This window comes from Acromyrmex echinatior, chromosome 10 (genome assembly GCF_024713525.1).
Source record: "Acromyrmex echinatior isolate Ae372 chromosome 10, ASM2471352v2, whole genome shotgun sequence".
In the NCBI taxonomy this organism is placed as follows: Eukaryota; Metazoa; Arthropoda; class Insecta; order Hymenoptera; family Formicidae; genus Acromyrmex; species Acromyrmex echinatior.
In genome coordinates, this window is record NC_141861.1 from 2,982,759 (window position 1) to 2,995,810 (window position 13,052).

General features: G+C 42.9%; 1 protein-coding gene across 14 annotated transcripts in view; it reads right to left on the reverse strand.

Annotated features, from left to right (window-relative positions):
* Positions 1 to 823: 823 nt before the first annotated feature.
* dati (zinc finger protein datilografo) overlaps positions 824 to 13,052 on the reverse strand; it is an 86,565-nt gene continuing 74,336 nt past the window's right edge. For 9 of the 14 annotated variants that reach the window (XM_087410471.1, XM_087410463.1, XM_087410470.1 and 6 more), the window contains 7 exons: positions 12,423 to 12,590; positions 12,054 to 12,176; positions 11,781 to 11,921; positions 11,130 to 11,324; positions 10,076 to 10,296; positions 9,560 to 9,713; positions 824 to 9,436 (listed from right to left, as the gene is read on the reverse strand). In XM_087410471.1, the coding sequence (XP_087266597.1) occupies positions 9,309 to 9,436; positions 9,560 to 9,713; positions 10,076 to 10,296; positions 11,130 to 11,324; positions 11,781 to 11,921; positions 12,054 to 12,176; positions 12,423 to 12,590 (1,130 nt within the window). In that variant the 3' untranslated portion in view covers positions 824 to 9,308. Of the gene's footprint in view, positions 9,437 to 9,559; positions 9,714 to 10,075; positions 10,297 to 11,129; positions 11,325 to 11,780; positions 11,922 to 12,053; positions 12,177 to 12,422; positions 12,636 to 13,052 lie in introns of all 14 variants that reach the window. The other 5 variants (XM_087410464.1, XM_087410476.1, XM_087410472.1 and 2 more) reach the window with 5 other exon arrangements.

A 13,052-nucleotide genomic window follows, 5' to 3' on the forward strand; every position in this document is an offset into this window, starting at 1 on the left:
CTGTTAATTAAGTCATCTTGAATGATTACTGTAATTAATTAATTGTTATCAGTTAGTTAAATATGGCTCCACCGTGCAATCGTCTATCTCTCCTTCTTTCTCTGGCTATTTCTCCCACTTTACGTTCTATCAGCTCACTCTCTCGCGCCTACCTCAGAGTATACAACGTACACGTTGGCTAAACTACAGACACTTAGTACACTTATTATCATATTTATTTGTTAAATGTCGATTGAATTGTGAAAGGAAAGATTGCGAGCGACCGATTTGGTAAGGTTAGGAGGTTTTTTGGAATTTTGCTTTTAGGATAGATTTTCTCTCGATATGATCAAATTTCTTTTTGTACCGGTCGTTCGAAGGCCAAAAAATCGAGTTAGAAGTCGTTTGAAGGTAGAAATGTTTAGCCAAACGGTGGATCGGGACGGGTGAGATTTTGGTAGGAAGTTGCGCACGAAATGAATCCGGTATACTTCCGGTCGTGCCACTACCCGATTAACAGTAGATGGTGTACGACGAGATTCTGCAGACATTGAAAAAGATCACGTGCTTCCCGTATACTTACTTATTTAACTGTTTAACTGCGGTACACTGTGATTACTGTCCTACTATAGCACTACTAATTGTGAGTTATACTTGAGAACTGTCTGTTTACTGTAACGGAAAACCCTGACGAAGGCACCCACTCAGCGGACAATATACTGGTCATCTTACACATTCTCGTGTTCTGTCTTTTTTTTATGCCGATTTACAGTCATATGATAAATTTGCAACTTTTTCATATTCATAAGTCCCTAATTTCATCTGTCTTTTGCGCGGTTATCGATTTCTTTTCTTTTTTTTTGGTTTAATGCCAAATAAATGGACTCGGCCTTTCACCTCGGACACGCATGCGGGGGGTTGATTGGGTTCAGGTTAAAAGAAACACATTCTCCTGAACGGAAGTATGAAGAATATTTTGAAAAGAGTATCGCCTCGCCACGGGAAGACCACACGATATGATCGAGCCGATCGAATACGATCGAATATGTCACATTCGCATGATCTGTCCATGATGAGACAGCGCGATGGGTTCGTACGCTCGTCGCCGTCGACCGTCATCAATTGTGTGGATTGTTTGTGGGGATCATGGCAGTCGCTACTTCTTCACGACTTCGATCGATCATAAGGTTTAGAGTCTCTGGATGCTCTCCATTCCCGGTGTTTTTCTAATTTTTCTTTCCCATCCGCTTGATAGCCGAGATAAACATCCACATTTTCGTTACACATCCAACGCCAAACATGGCATCTGATTCTTATATTCCTTTCATTGGTACTGAATGCCACTTTCAGAGATAAGAATCAGATAGAGAGTCTGATGTTTAATGTTAAAAGTACCAAGAATATGGATTAGAGTTAATTGAATTTTGATTGCCGAACGTCGTATTTAGACGCCAAATTTTCAAATTGGATTCTCTCGACTATCTCGATTGTTTCGATCTGCCAGGAACCTCGGAATTTTGCCGGTTTGCCAAATGTTTTTCGCGGTCGTTGAAATCTCCATATCTGTCTCTCGCGCGTTTTCCCCGTTGACTCGCCGCCATCATCTCTCTCGAAGTTCTCTCTCTGGGGCCAGGACGAACGCGTGTGCGATGTGAGGTCGAATCGACTCGCCGAACGACGAAACCCACCGCCTTAACAACTATGGCTCTTTCATTTATATAGTGGACATTTAAACAACTTATTCCGGTTTTTAATCACGGAGGCTCGGTCAGGGTCACCGCGTGAAGACGCGAATGCCGCCGAGGCGCTCGCACTGCTAGACTGTCGGTTTTATCATATGCTGCGCACTTACGATACACACTGCCGCGAATAATATGCACATACGTCGTACGTCGTGCCGTTGCCCCCAACAAATATTGCCGCACAATCTCAGCTGCACTGCAAAATTCTTGTGTCAGGCGCACGTGCGCGCGCGCGATCGTACGTGATATATATTCGCGCGTCGTGAGATTATTTCATTAAAAAATTAAAACCCGATCAAAAACAAACCAACGGTTTTTGCTTGTAAAGCCGCACTCGAACAACGGCCCTTATGCAATTGCCGCTGCCACATTCCTCTTAGTTATGTGTTCCTTATGTGATTATTACACTTTTCGTGATTGCATCTTGTGGAACATGGGTCTCTCAGTGGTATCCAAGGTGCCTTTTCTCTCTCTCTCTCTCTCTCTCTCTCTCTCTCTCTCTCTCTTTCTCTCGCTCTCTCGCTTTCTCTCTCTTTCTCGCTCTTTTTCTATCTCTCTCTCTCGATCAAAGGGTTTTGAACTTCGTTTTGGACTTCATTCGCCACTTTGTCGCATTTCTTTAAATCTTTCTCTCACTCTCTTTCACTTACCATCGACTCTCATTGACAAAATTCTCTGGCACCTCGCCACCTATCTGTTGTCGGGACTTAGCCCGACAAAGAGGCCGCCCACACGTCACATCCGGGTACTCTTGTGTCAAGTCCGGGACGTGTTTTAGGCGTGCGCACTCGCGCGTGTCTCACGCAAATACGCACGCATCGTTCATCATCGGTACTGCATCCAAACGTATGCCAAAGGCCGCGAAATTTTGCTGCGTTTATACATATTACGTAGCACTACCAGCACAAACGCGTGTGCTGTTATCATCCACGAATTTTGCTCTTTTTTCTGAAATTACCGTGAAAAATCGATGTTTTCCAACGGTGCCTGAGAAGACGCGTCTCCATCTAAAAAGCAGACTTTTTTCTCTCGAGAAAAAAGCCGGAGATTTTTTAGGTGGATCGGCGTTTTCTGCATGACACGCGTAAAAATATAATGTTATCATGGAGCCGAATCATATCTTTTCAAAAATTTTTTTTTAGGCAATTTACAAAATTAATTGGCTTTACATATCCGTAGCGTGTGTAATTAAGTGTAGACAAGTGTGCTTAAAAGTGTATATAAGGAGTGTAAAAACTGTGTATTTGTACTGTGTATTATATGGGTGAACACGCGCGCACGCACGCACGCATGCACGCGTGCTCATGTATTGAGAACTGTTTGAGCGCGCGGGGTTGCACGCTCGTGGACCAGGGCAACTTCGCTTTAACTTGTGTCGTTTGGGAGCGTCGTGGTACGCGCTCGTCTTGTGGGGGGTGTCCTGTTTGCGTTGGTTTCTGTCACTGTTGTTACACTGTATTTGTTTCTTGGCGAGAATACCAATTCTACCGCGGCCGCGAGCGCGTTCGCGCGCGCGTATCCGCGGATTTTTCGTTTGATTCGTGAAGGTCGAGTCGTATTTGTAAGTGTGTATGCGCTGGGAGTATGCACCAGCGCATCCGGGCTATGGCACTTTTTAGATTATTTAAACATTTAGCAAATTTACATGAAAGAGATTAAGATTATGGTAGGGCCGATTTTGCAGGCGACGTCGCGCTGTGGATTTTCTTCATTATTATTATATATATATATATATATATATATATATATATATATATATATCTGTATATATATATATATATTTATTATTATTATTATTACCATTGTGAGCCTCTTTTCGACTACTTGCTAGTCGTGTTTCCACGAGTGGACTACGGTCGGGCGCTTATGTATTCGGGTCGTCCGTGACGCTTCGGGGCTTTCCTCTCTGGATTCTCCCGTCATTAGGCGCTTGTGAGCTTCTATCTCTTTTTGTATCTCGTTGCTGCTCACAGTCTTCCTCGTCATCTTTATGCGGCTCGCCGCATCTTTCGCGACGAAGACGAACGACCCAACCGTCTCTTTAGATTTTCCACGGTCTTTCGCGCTTTATCCGCTTCCGCCTTATGACGCGAGCACGTCTTGTGTCGCGGCTCGCGGATGCCCGTGTATGTCCCGCCGTCTCCTCTCCTACGTCGTCGTAGGGCCCGAAAATCTCACACGGGCGCGTTTGCGCCACCGGCCCCCTTACGAGTTACGGGCATATGTAAATCAATATATTTGTAAATTATTTTTTTTGTGCTTTTTTTGCGGTGTGACCCGCATTTTTTTATTATTACTTTTCTTTATCGTTATCCTCGCTTACTTCTCAGTTGATTACAGAACATACACTACTAGATCTATTGTTTAACGCGCTTGTGTGTTTTTTTTGCATTACCTTTCGTTTAAATTTAAAATTATGATACACGTTCGCGGGGCACGGGCCGGCGCCTCGGGAATTTTTCCTTCGCGAAGATGTGTTATTTCATTGCAATCGGGGGGAAGATTGGAAACCATCCCGCCGATTATTACGCTTGTCGCTTTACTAATTAAAAAAAGCAACCCTCGGCGCACGGCAGGATGCACCGGTCGAAAACAGTCGTCTGTCAATCGTTTCATGATCGTGATTATCATGAAGGATCTCGACGTGGTAGTGGTGGTAGTGTTTTGTATTGTGGTCGTTGTTGTTTTATTAATTTTTTTTGTGATGGTGATTGATGGTAACTAGTAACCGCTCTGACCTTTCCATCCTTCCATTTCTTATTTCGCTCTTTTGCGCTCTTTACTACCTGTTTCGTGCACCGTTCTTGATATCTCTCGACGCTCGATTAAGGATCGTGAAATGAAATTACGATTCACTTGAAAATCGTTAGATAATTCGCGAATTTTCAAACGAGAATTTACTTCGCGCTTCAGCCGCGCGACACGTGCTAACAGCTTCGCCTAACTAAATTCTATTCATTCGCTCCATCGTCCATTCTCAAACTCACCGATATTGACATTCCTTTTTACTTTAAACAGATTTTCAAATTTCTATCAATTTTGCATCCGCTCTCTTCCAGATTTTCTGATGTTTCTTTCATTCTTAATTTTATGCAGCACGCTCGTATCTTTCGCACCAGAAGCGCTACAAACTTTTTTTACCATACTACTTATTATATGTTTCATTATTCGCGATTTCTTTTATTAACCGAAAAACATTACGCGTTTTATCGATGGAAATTTTCTAATAAATCGATCCCTAAGATGTTGGGTGGGCGTCGAAATGTGCGACGATTGTGTTTTAGATGTTTTCCTATCGCTGTACAATCCATCGCAATGCCGTGTAGTGTAAGTGTTGGTGTGTAAGTGTATTAGTGTCGTGAAAAAAAAAATTTCCCGATCGGTGATGCCCGAGAGACAGTGAACGCTCCTGCACGCGATCCTTCCTCGGGGATGTAAAGTCCACCCTTTAGAGTGGTGGCGAGGTCAGGGCGGCGGAAGCGATCGCCAATCGTCGTGGGCACGCGCCGACAACGAACAGAAGCTCTGGTTCGATAAGAAACGATTATCGTTGGTTGCGTGAACGAGGTGTATGCACTCGTCCAGCTTTAGGTATTTACATAGAAACTAACCCTATTTCGCATTATGTATGTTCGTTTAAGTTTATCGGTAAATTCTCAGTTTATGCTTGTGATATCAAGGTGTATTTACATACTACTTAATCCGAGGAAAAAACGCCCTGTAACGCAAAAACTTTAATAATAACGATCAATGAATCGACCCGCAATCGCGATCGCTGGAACTCGAGGAACTTCACTTATTCTTCCCCCATTCGTAAAAAAAATGACAAGTTCATAAATTTTTCAAATTTTTCGAATTCACGATTTGCGAAAAAATTGATCCTGGTGATGATAGGAACGTTTTTAAGAAAAGAGCGAATTTTACAAAAATTTTTGAAAAGAATGTGCCAGACGCATCCATCGAGTTCCGATCGCGAGACGAGTGCAATCGTTAAATGTAGCTTTGACGATGAATCCTTTAGTGATCTTTTCATCTTTCGTCTCAGATGGTCAAAAAGCCTGGCTATCCGGCGACTTCTCGGCGCGTGTCTTTTACGTTCAACGAAGATGACGACGTTAGGTTATTTTCGTAATTGGCGAACAAATGGACATGAAAGATAGAAAGGAAGTATATACGTCATGAAAGGGAAGCTTTTTGTTACATAATTTCTCATAGTTTATGGAAAATATAATTTCCAAACGTAGCGAGAGAAAAGATTTTGCTAGTTATACTCGTAGACGTACTTTTTTTTGACAGAATTTAGAAAGTTCTATATTTTTGGAAAGATGAAGGGAAAACTTTTGATGAAAAATGAGGATCAAAGGGGATGATTTTCAAAAATAAGTCAAGAGTCTCGTTCAGTCTTCGATAGGAAACAACGATAACAGTAACGCGATATTAATATTCAAAAATGTGAACAAATTCAGAACGTTATCATTCAATTCCGCATTAGATATATCAATCCGCGATTGCCATTCCAATAAAGAAATTTAATCATGTCATAGACAAATGCTTATTGAATCGACTTTTCAATGCTTTAATTTTTTTTCTTTATCGCTTTTTTCAATCGCCTTTCTAAACCTCCGTTGGTTTTTACTTTCTTTTAGAAATTCTCATTTTCATGCTTCGAGAAAATTATTTCCAATGAAACGTCACAAACTTCTCTTTGTTTTTTACGGTCAGCCCTGGTGAACAAAATTCTGATATCTCATTTTTAAGAATTTGTCATATAAATTCATATAAATTTATGAAAATTTCTGAAAAAATATCTTGAATTTTTTAAGATTTTTATTTTCAGAAATTATAGAATGAGAAATTTTAAATCTGAAAATATTTCATTAAATAGAAATTCTGAAAAATTTTAAAATTTCTGAGAAATTATATTAAGAATTCTAAAAAAAATCTTCACCAGAGGAAAAGTCTCGTCTCATCTCGTCTGGTCTCGTCTCATTTCGTCTGGTCTCATCGAAAGATAACTCTATCGAAAGTACGAATGACCCAAAAGTCAAAAATTCGGAGAGATGGACAGGACGACGAAAAATTTGGTCAACTTTGGAGATTCGAATTGATGGAACTTCGTAAAAAAGGGAATTTCAAGAGGATAAGGGGTTAGTTCGGTTCGCTCCACGATCAAACCTACGGACTTTTCTTTATATTCTTCCTCTCCCTCGTCATCCTCATTTTCGTATTATCTTTTTTTTTGTTCTTTTGTTTTTGTTCATCCACCTTCTTTATTTCCTATTCGTCTTCTTATTCTTCTTCATCCTAAGTATTGCGAGAACGTAACGGTATATTGCAAGTAAAAGTTCAAAACGACGCAAGAGTTTTACGCGTTTCAGATTATATTACCCGGAAATAAAAAAATATTTCGCTTATAACGATCACAGGACCTCAGATTACCTGAAGCATGCCATTCTAAAATCTCACTCTCGTCTTCTCATTCGCTCCTCCTTGATGCTCACGAAGCATTCACGTTTACTCGATCAAATCATTCGCTCAACGGCGCGCCCGTGTGTCTACGTCGATCCCAAGGTCGTTCATTCGTAAAATCATTCACATATTCTTTCTCTCTCTCTTTTACTCTCTCTCTCTTTCTCGCTTTTGCACATGTCCACCTCTGCTTCTGTGCTGTCGCATTCTTACATCGACAATACTTAGAATCACGTAAAACCTACGCGGGTGCGCGCTCCGCATTCGCTCGTATTTCCCTTTCGCCTAACTATCCTAGTCTCATAGACCCTATATTCATTATTTATAATATTTATATATATAATATATATAATATTTAGCATTTAGTTTTTTATTTCTCTCTTCTTCGTCGCGTGCTTTGCTCACGAAAAATGCTCGCTCTTTCACGCTTACCGCACCTTCAGTTAAACGTGTAAGTGTGAATGGGTTTCGCCCGGTTTTTTTTGTCTCTGTCATACTCTTCATACTCTGTATGTATATATAATATATATAATATAACTGTTTGTAATAACTATATTTTGTTTGTCCGCTTATGAGCTAATAGTTTTCGTGCTACCGACGAGCACAAGTTGCGCGCATTTATATCTTTACCTTAAAAGTGTGCTGCTGATGAGTTTTGTAATATATGTATTGTACATGTGTACATATGTGTAATGTATGTGTAATGTATTTACGTGTGTATGCTCGTGTGTGTGCGTACGTATCTGTGCCGACGCGTTACGTCCGACGACGTTCCTTTCTCGTGCGCGAAATGTCAACGTCGCTTTGTCGTCGCGCGAAACGTTGATCACAAGTGAGAAAACGTCCGTACGGATTGCGTCGCGTCTGTCACACACACACGGGGAAGGGGATTTCGGTACGTATATAATTAACAACCGTACAACGCGACAATATGGCACCACTCGCCGGTGGTGAAACGTTCGTCGCGACCACGTGATGCACACGTTATGATGAGCCTGTGTACGTGGATGTTATTGGTGTGCGATTCGCTTTTTAAGCATTACGGGACCTTTTACGATTAGGGGATTTAAGGGGGTGGAACCTTTTAAGCGCGGTTCGGTGGAGTTAGACGTATCTATGTATAATATTTATATATAGTTTAGGTTTGTTGAGCCTGGCCAGCACGAGACGGTCGAGGATCGCCCGTTGGACCCTCGATACCGTCGCATACCGTTTAATCGGCTCTTGTACTAAAAGATCATAGTACCTCAGAGCGCACCCCGGATTACCCTGAAATAGGATAACCGAGATGACTTACTATTGTTGTTTTTTAAGCAACTTCTCGTTAGTTATTATGGCACGTTTCGGAAGTCGAGACGGTGGTACGGTAGTGGCGACGTGTCCTGAGAATCCTAACGGAATACGAAGACAACGTGAGAACACTATCGCGAATTCCGTTCGACAGATCCTTCATTCAGGACCGGTGTAGGAACGACGCGGAACCGCGCAGGAAGCGCGCGGGGAATCGCGAGAGACGACCGTCGCCACTGCGATTTTAACCGCCTCGTGCCGTGCAACGGTTTTGCTATACACGTACGTATTCTCACTCTCCTTCCATCGTCTGGCATGGCCCCATCCGGAGAGTTCGTCAACCGAGGATGATACCCTCGATTAATTTCCGGTTGAGGTCCGGCCTGATATCGGTTCTATCCGAGTAGGAAGACACCGAAGTACATATTCTTTCTCACAAAGTCCTTCCGTTTGTTTCTGTTTTCTTACTGCTGAGACAGTGAGTGAAATTCTGGCGACCGCACTTGGGCGCAGGAGCGAATTACGTCAACGATGACAATGACATGTCGATCGTAACGAGCGTAATCGCTCTTACGCGTTTTCGGAGTTACCGATCATTTCGTCGGCTTTTCTCTTGACGCCACGGTCTTCAGGCTGCTGCTGTTGCTGCTGCTGTTGGTGATGACCGATAGTAGACGGGCCCTGCTGTTGCTGCTGCTGCTGATCGTGCAACGGTGTCGAGCGCTCCGTCGACGATTGCGAGTGTTGCTGATTCATGCGTTCGTTCTGCTGCAGGGTCGTCTGATCCGGCGCCCAAGGGGTCCACTCGTCTCAGTAGTAACTGAATTTTCATGGTTGCTGATTGCTTTGCTGGTTGACGACGTGTTGAGCCAGAGTGAAACTCAGGGCGCGCGGATCGCCGCCATGAAGCCTGAGGGCCTGCTCTAATCGCTGTTCCTGTAGTCGTAGCGCTTCTCCTGAAAGATGTCAAGTGTCGACGATTTGTTAGAAGTTTTCATCGCAAATTGAAACTCAAAAAAAGTCTCGAGGTTAGATTAGGACGCTACAACAGCGTGTCGTCGGATTTTTGTATCACTTACCGAGATCCGGCGTTAGAGTATCCTGTTGGGACATTTGTTGATTCGTATGGTGTCCCGGCATACCGGAGGTGCTGCCTCCGTTATGCTGTCCCAAATGATGCCTTACGTCGCCGCCCACTGCGGAACTCGCCGCGGCTGCCGCCGCTTGAGATACCTGCGCAAAGATGTAAGAAAAAGTTGAAAGGTGGAAAAGAACTGAAAAGTTCTGTTTGAGCTGTCTTCACTTTTGCTTTTTTTTATCGAAATGTTTATGAATCTTAATTGAATAAAATGAAATCAATGTATACTTGAACATCTTGTGTTGACTTTTATAGGCACTACACTTTGTTGATTTACTTTCATTAAAGTCAGATTTTTATTATTTGTTTTTCTTTGCGAAAGAATATAACTTATGAGTTATTATTCTCTCAATCTTCATATCTTTATAACATTATGTTTTCAATATTCAAAATGCAAATTGTAAAGTCGTGCTTTTTTTTAACTTTGATTAATAGAAGAATTGGCTATCTTTTTTACCGCAAGTCGTAGGGCAGCTTCGGCTTGGGAACGGAGCAAAGCTTCCGCTTGATGCATTCTCAGAGCTTGCTCCGGTCCACTCGCTTGCACTCCCTGTTGTTGGGGTCCCGTCGATCCTTGAGTACCTCCGCTCATATCACCGTTATTGCCCATTCTCATAGCCGCCGCCAGCGATGCCATGTCGACCGGCGAGAGATTAGGCGATACGGAATTTTGCAATCCTAATAGAAATATCGCTTTTACATCTCGCTTACTATCGAAAGTAATTTAAAGCCTATAAATAATATACCATGCTTTTCTCCTTCTTAAATAACAATAGATTGCAAGATATATATTTAACAATCATCTCTTTTTGTAATGTTAAATTTAAAATAGTGTTTCATATGATGTGTTTCAGAATCTTGGCATCGCGATTGAATCACGATCTGTAGAACATGTGTCAAGGAGGGTTACTCGCAAACGCTGTCTCATGTCAACTTTAATCGTGGGAAGAAAGAGAAAGAGAGGAGAGGAATGAGAGAGATGGTAAGGAATTCTGATATTTGTTTTTCCTATCATCGTTTCTTCAGCAAGTTTCTCGATGAGTTACGACTCGTAGTTCGTGAAAGAAACTACGTGCGCGGTAAATTTTACTAAATTAACTTGCGGTAATATCACACATAGTATCATACATAATAATCGTGCAACGCGTTTTTGCAACGTAGAAATGTTTTTCCAGCAACAAATACAGTCATGTCGAACGTGCTTATAATTGCTCGCTCGAGTTCTCATCGAAGACATGAGAAAAGCGGACAACGCGAATGCAATGTTGTGGCGGAGAAACAACATTGTAAATCTAGTTTTATCGGTAATAATTGGAACAAAGCTATCGGCTTTCCCTTCTCGTGCAATTTCGTACTGATAAGTGAAAATGCACTTCTCAGAGATTCATACGCCTTATATATGTATACTTGTGTGTGTAATCAGTTCGCTAGATCATAACTCGTTAAACATGGTTTTATATTATATATATAATATATATAATATAATGACATATTTATTTATTCTCTCTTACCCGCTGACACGGCGGCCATGACAGCCATGCGTTGTTGCTGCGACTGCATCTCATCGTGATATTGCTGTGCCGAACCCGGTTGACTTCCCGTTCGGAGTATCTCGCTGAGCTTGTTGCCACTCGGTCCCGGTGACGCCATGTTATTGTTGTTATTATTGTTGTTGTTATTCAGTAGACCGGTGCCTGCGCAAAAATCTGCTCTCGTCAGTATGTACAGGTCGATGTACGGGCGGGGGTTTTCACGCACATTTTACTATTCTAACTAGGTAGCATATATCATTCCGCGTCGATATATAAATTGGCACGCTAAAGCGTTAAAAAGGCGACATCCCGAAGTGGAAACCGCCCATAAGAGCAGACCGTAGTGAGCGCCGTTCACATGAGAGAATTATTACTCAGACCAGAAATTCGTAAATATTTTATTTCGACTCAAGCATATATATTCATATATATTCTAACTTACGTGTACTACAATAAATTCACTAATGATACTTCACAACAGTTATGTCATTAACGAAATCAGAGAAAAAAAGATGAATAACGGCGAGATTACAAACTGTGCTCGGGCAAATGCGACAATATTATATCTATTATATCTAGATACTTGATAGACGTTCGAGTAGTAGACGTAGAACAAGTATCGTAGCGTACCAGGTTCACTACCGGCCGACGACAGTCTTCCATTGCCGCTACTGCTATCCGAATGGGCCGACGGTGACGGGCACATTGGTGGTTGTTGCAAATTTTGCGGTCCTCCAGATTGACTTCCTCCCAACACGCCTAAACCTGCTCCTGTACAGCGTAAGGACGTTATATTAGAATACCATTCAGTCATTGGCGTCGTGCAGTGTCGTACTTTCTATGCGACGGTTTTGACGCCACTTAATTCCTTGACAATTAGAGAAATATGTCTATCTGTTATACCTAAACTCGAACTCGCGAGAATCTCCCTTTCCCGCCTCTCAGCGGCCGCGCGGCTTAGCACATACTGCGCCGCGAATTGATGTTTCGGATCCATCCTCATGTGCTCCATGTGGCTCAGGAGACCTTAACACCAGAGGAAAACGAGCGTGGTCACAGTATAGAAAGATAATCATATAGTCGCGCGTATATGGACGATAACTGTCACTTGTTATAAACGTAAGTTATACTCCACAGAATGAAAATCATAAGTTTACAGCATAGAATGAAAATGAATTGTGTTTACTTTCAACTGTGTTTACTTCGAACTCCGAGCTATTGTTGGGACCCGATCGGCCCATCGATTCACGTTTACGTGGGCTAAATACTTACCGCTCTCATGAGTGAAGACGGCTTGGCACACCGAGCACGGCCACATCCTGAGGCTTGTGCTAAGTTGACTGGTCTCAGGATGGCAGGCTAGATGCTTCCTAAGGCTACCCTCGTTGACGTAGTGCTTCCCGCACACTGGGCACGGGTGGTTGGCGGTCCGTCGCTTCGCTAGGTAAACCCCGGCAACGGAGGTTGTGCAGTCAGCGGAGGGAACAATAGGGCGACACAATTTCAAGGTCAATGCCAAGCAGGATAAAGCGTCCCAAGGAACGAAAGCCGCCTCCTCCTCACTCAACTCCTCCACCATCGTTATGTTTTCTCATATCTCTCTCTCTCTCTCTCTCTCTCTCTTTCTCTCTCTCTCTCTCTCTTTCTCTCTTTTTTTCCTCCCCCACCTTATTTCTCACGCACTCGCGTGCACGCGCGCGCGTACGTACGCACAGATTCCGGTCGACCTCGAAGGCGAAGGGAGACCTTACGGACGCGGATAGCCAAGGACCAGGAGAGAGCACTGACCTCGGGCACGCAGAGTACTCGTCGGCCGGCGCCGTCGCCACCGCGCTGCTGACTCCCTTTCACGAGCAAGGTCGCTGGCCCAAAAAGCCAGGATGCACACAGACGTACTCGCGC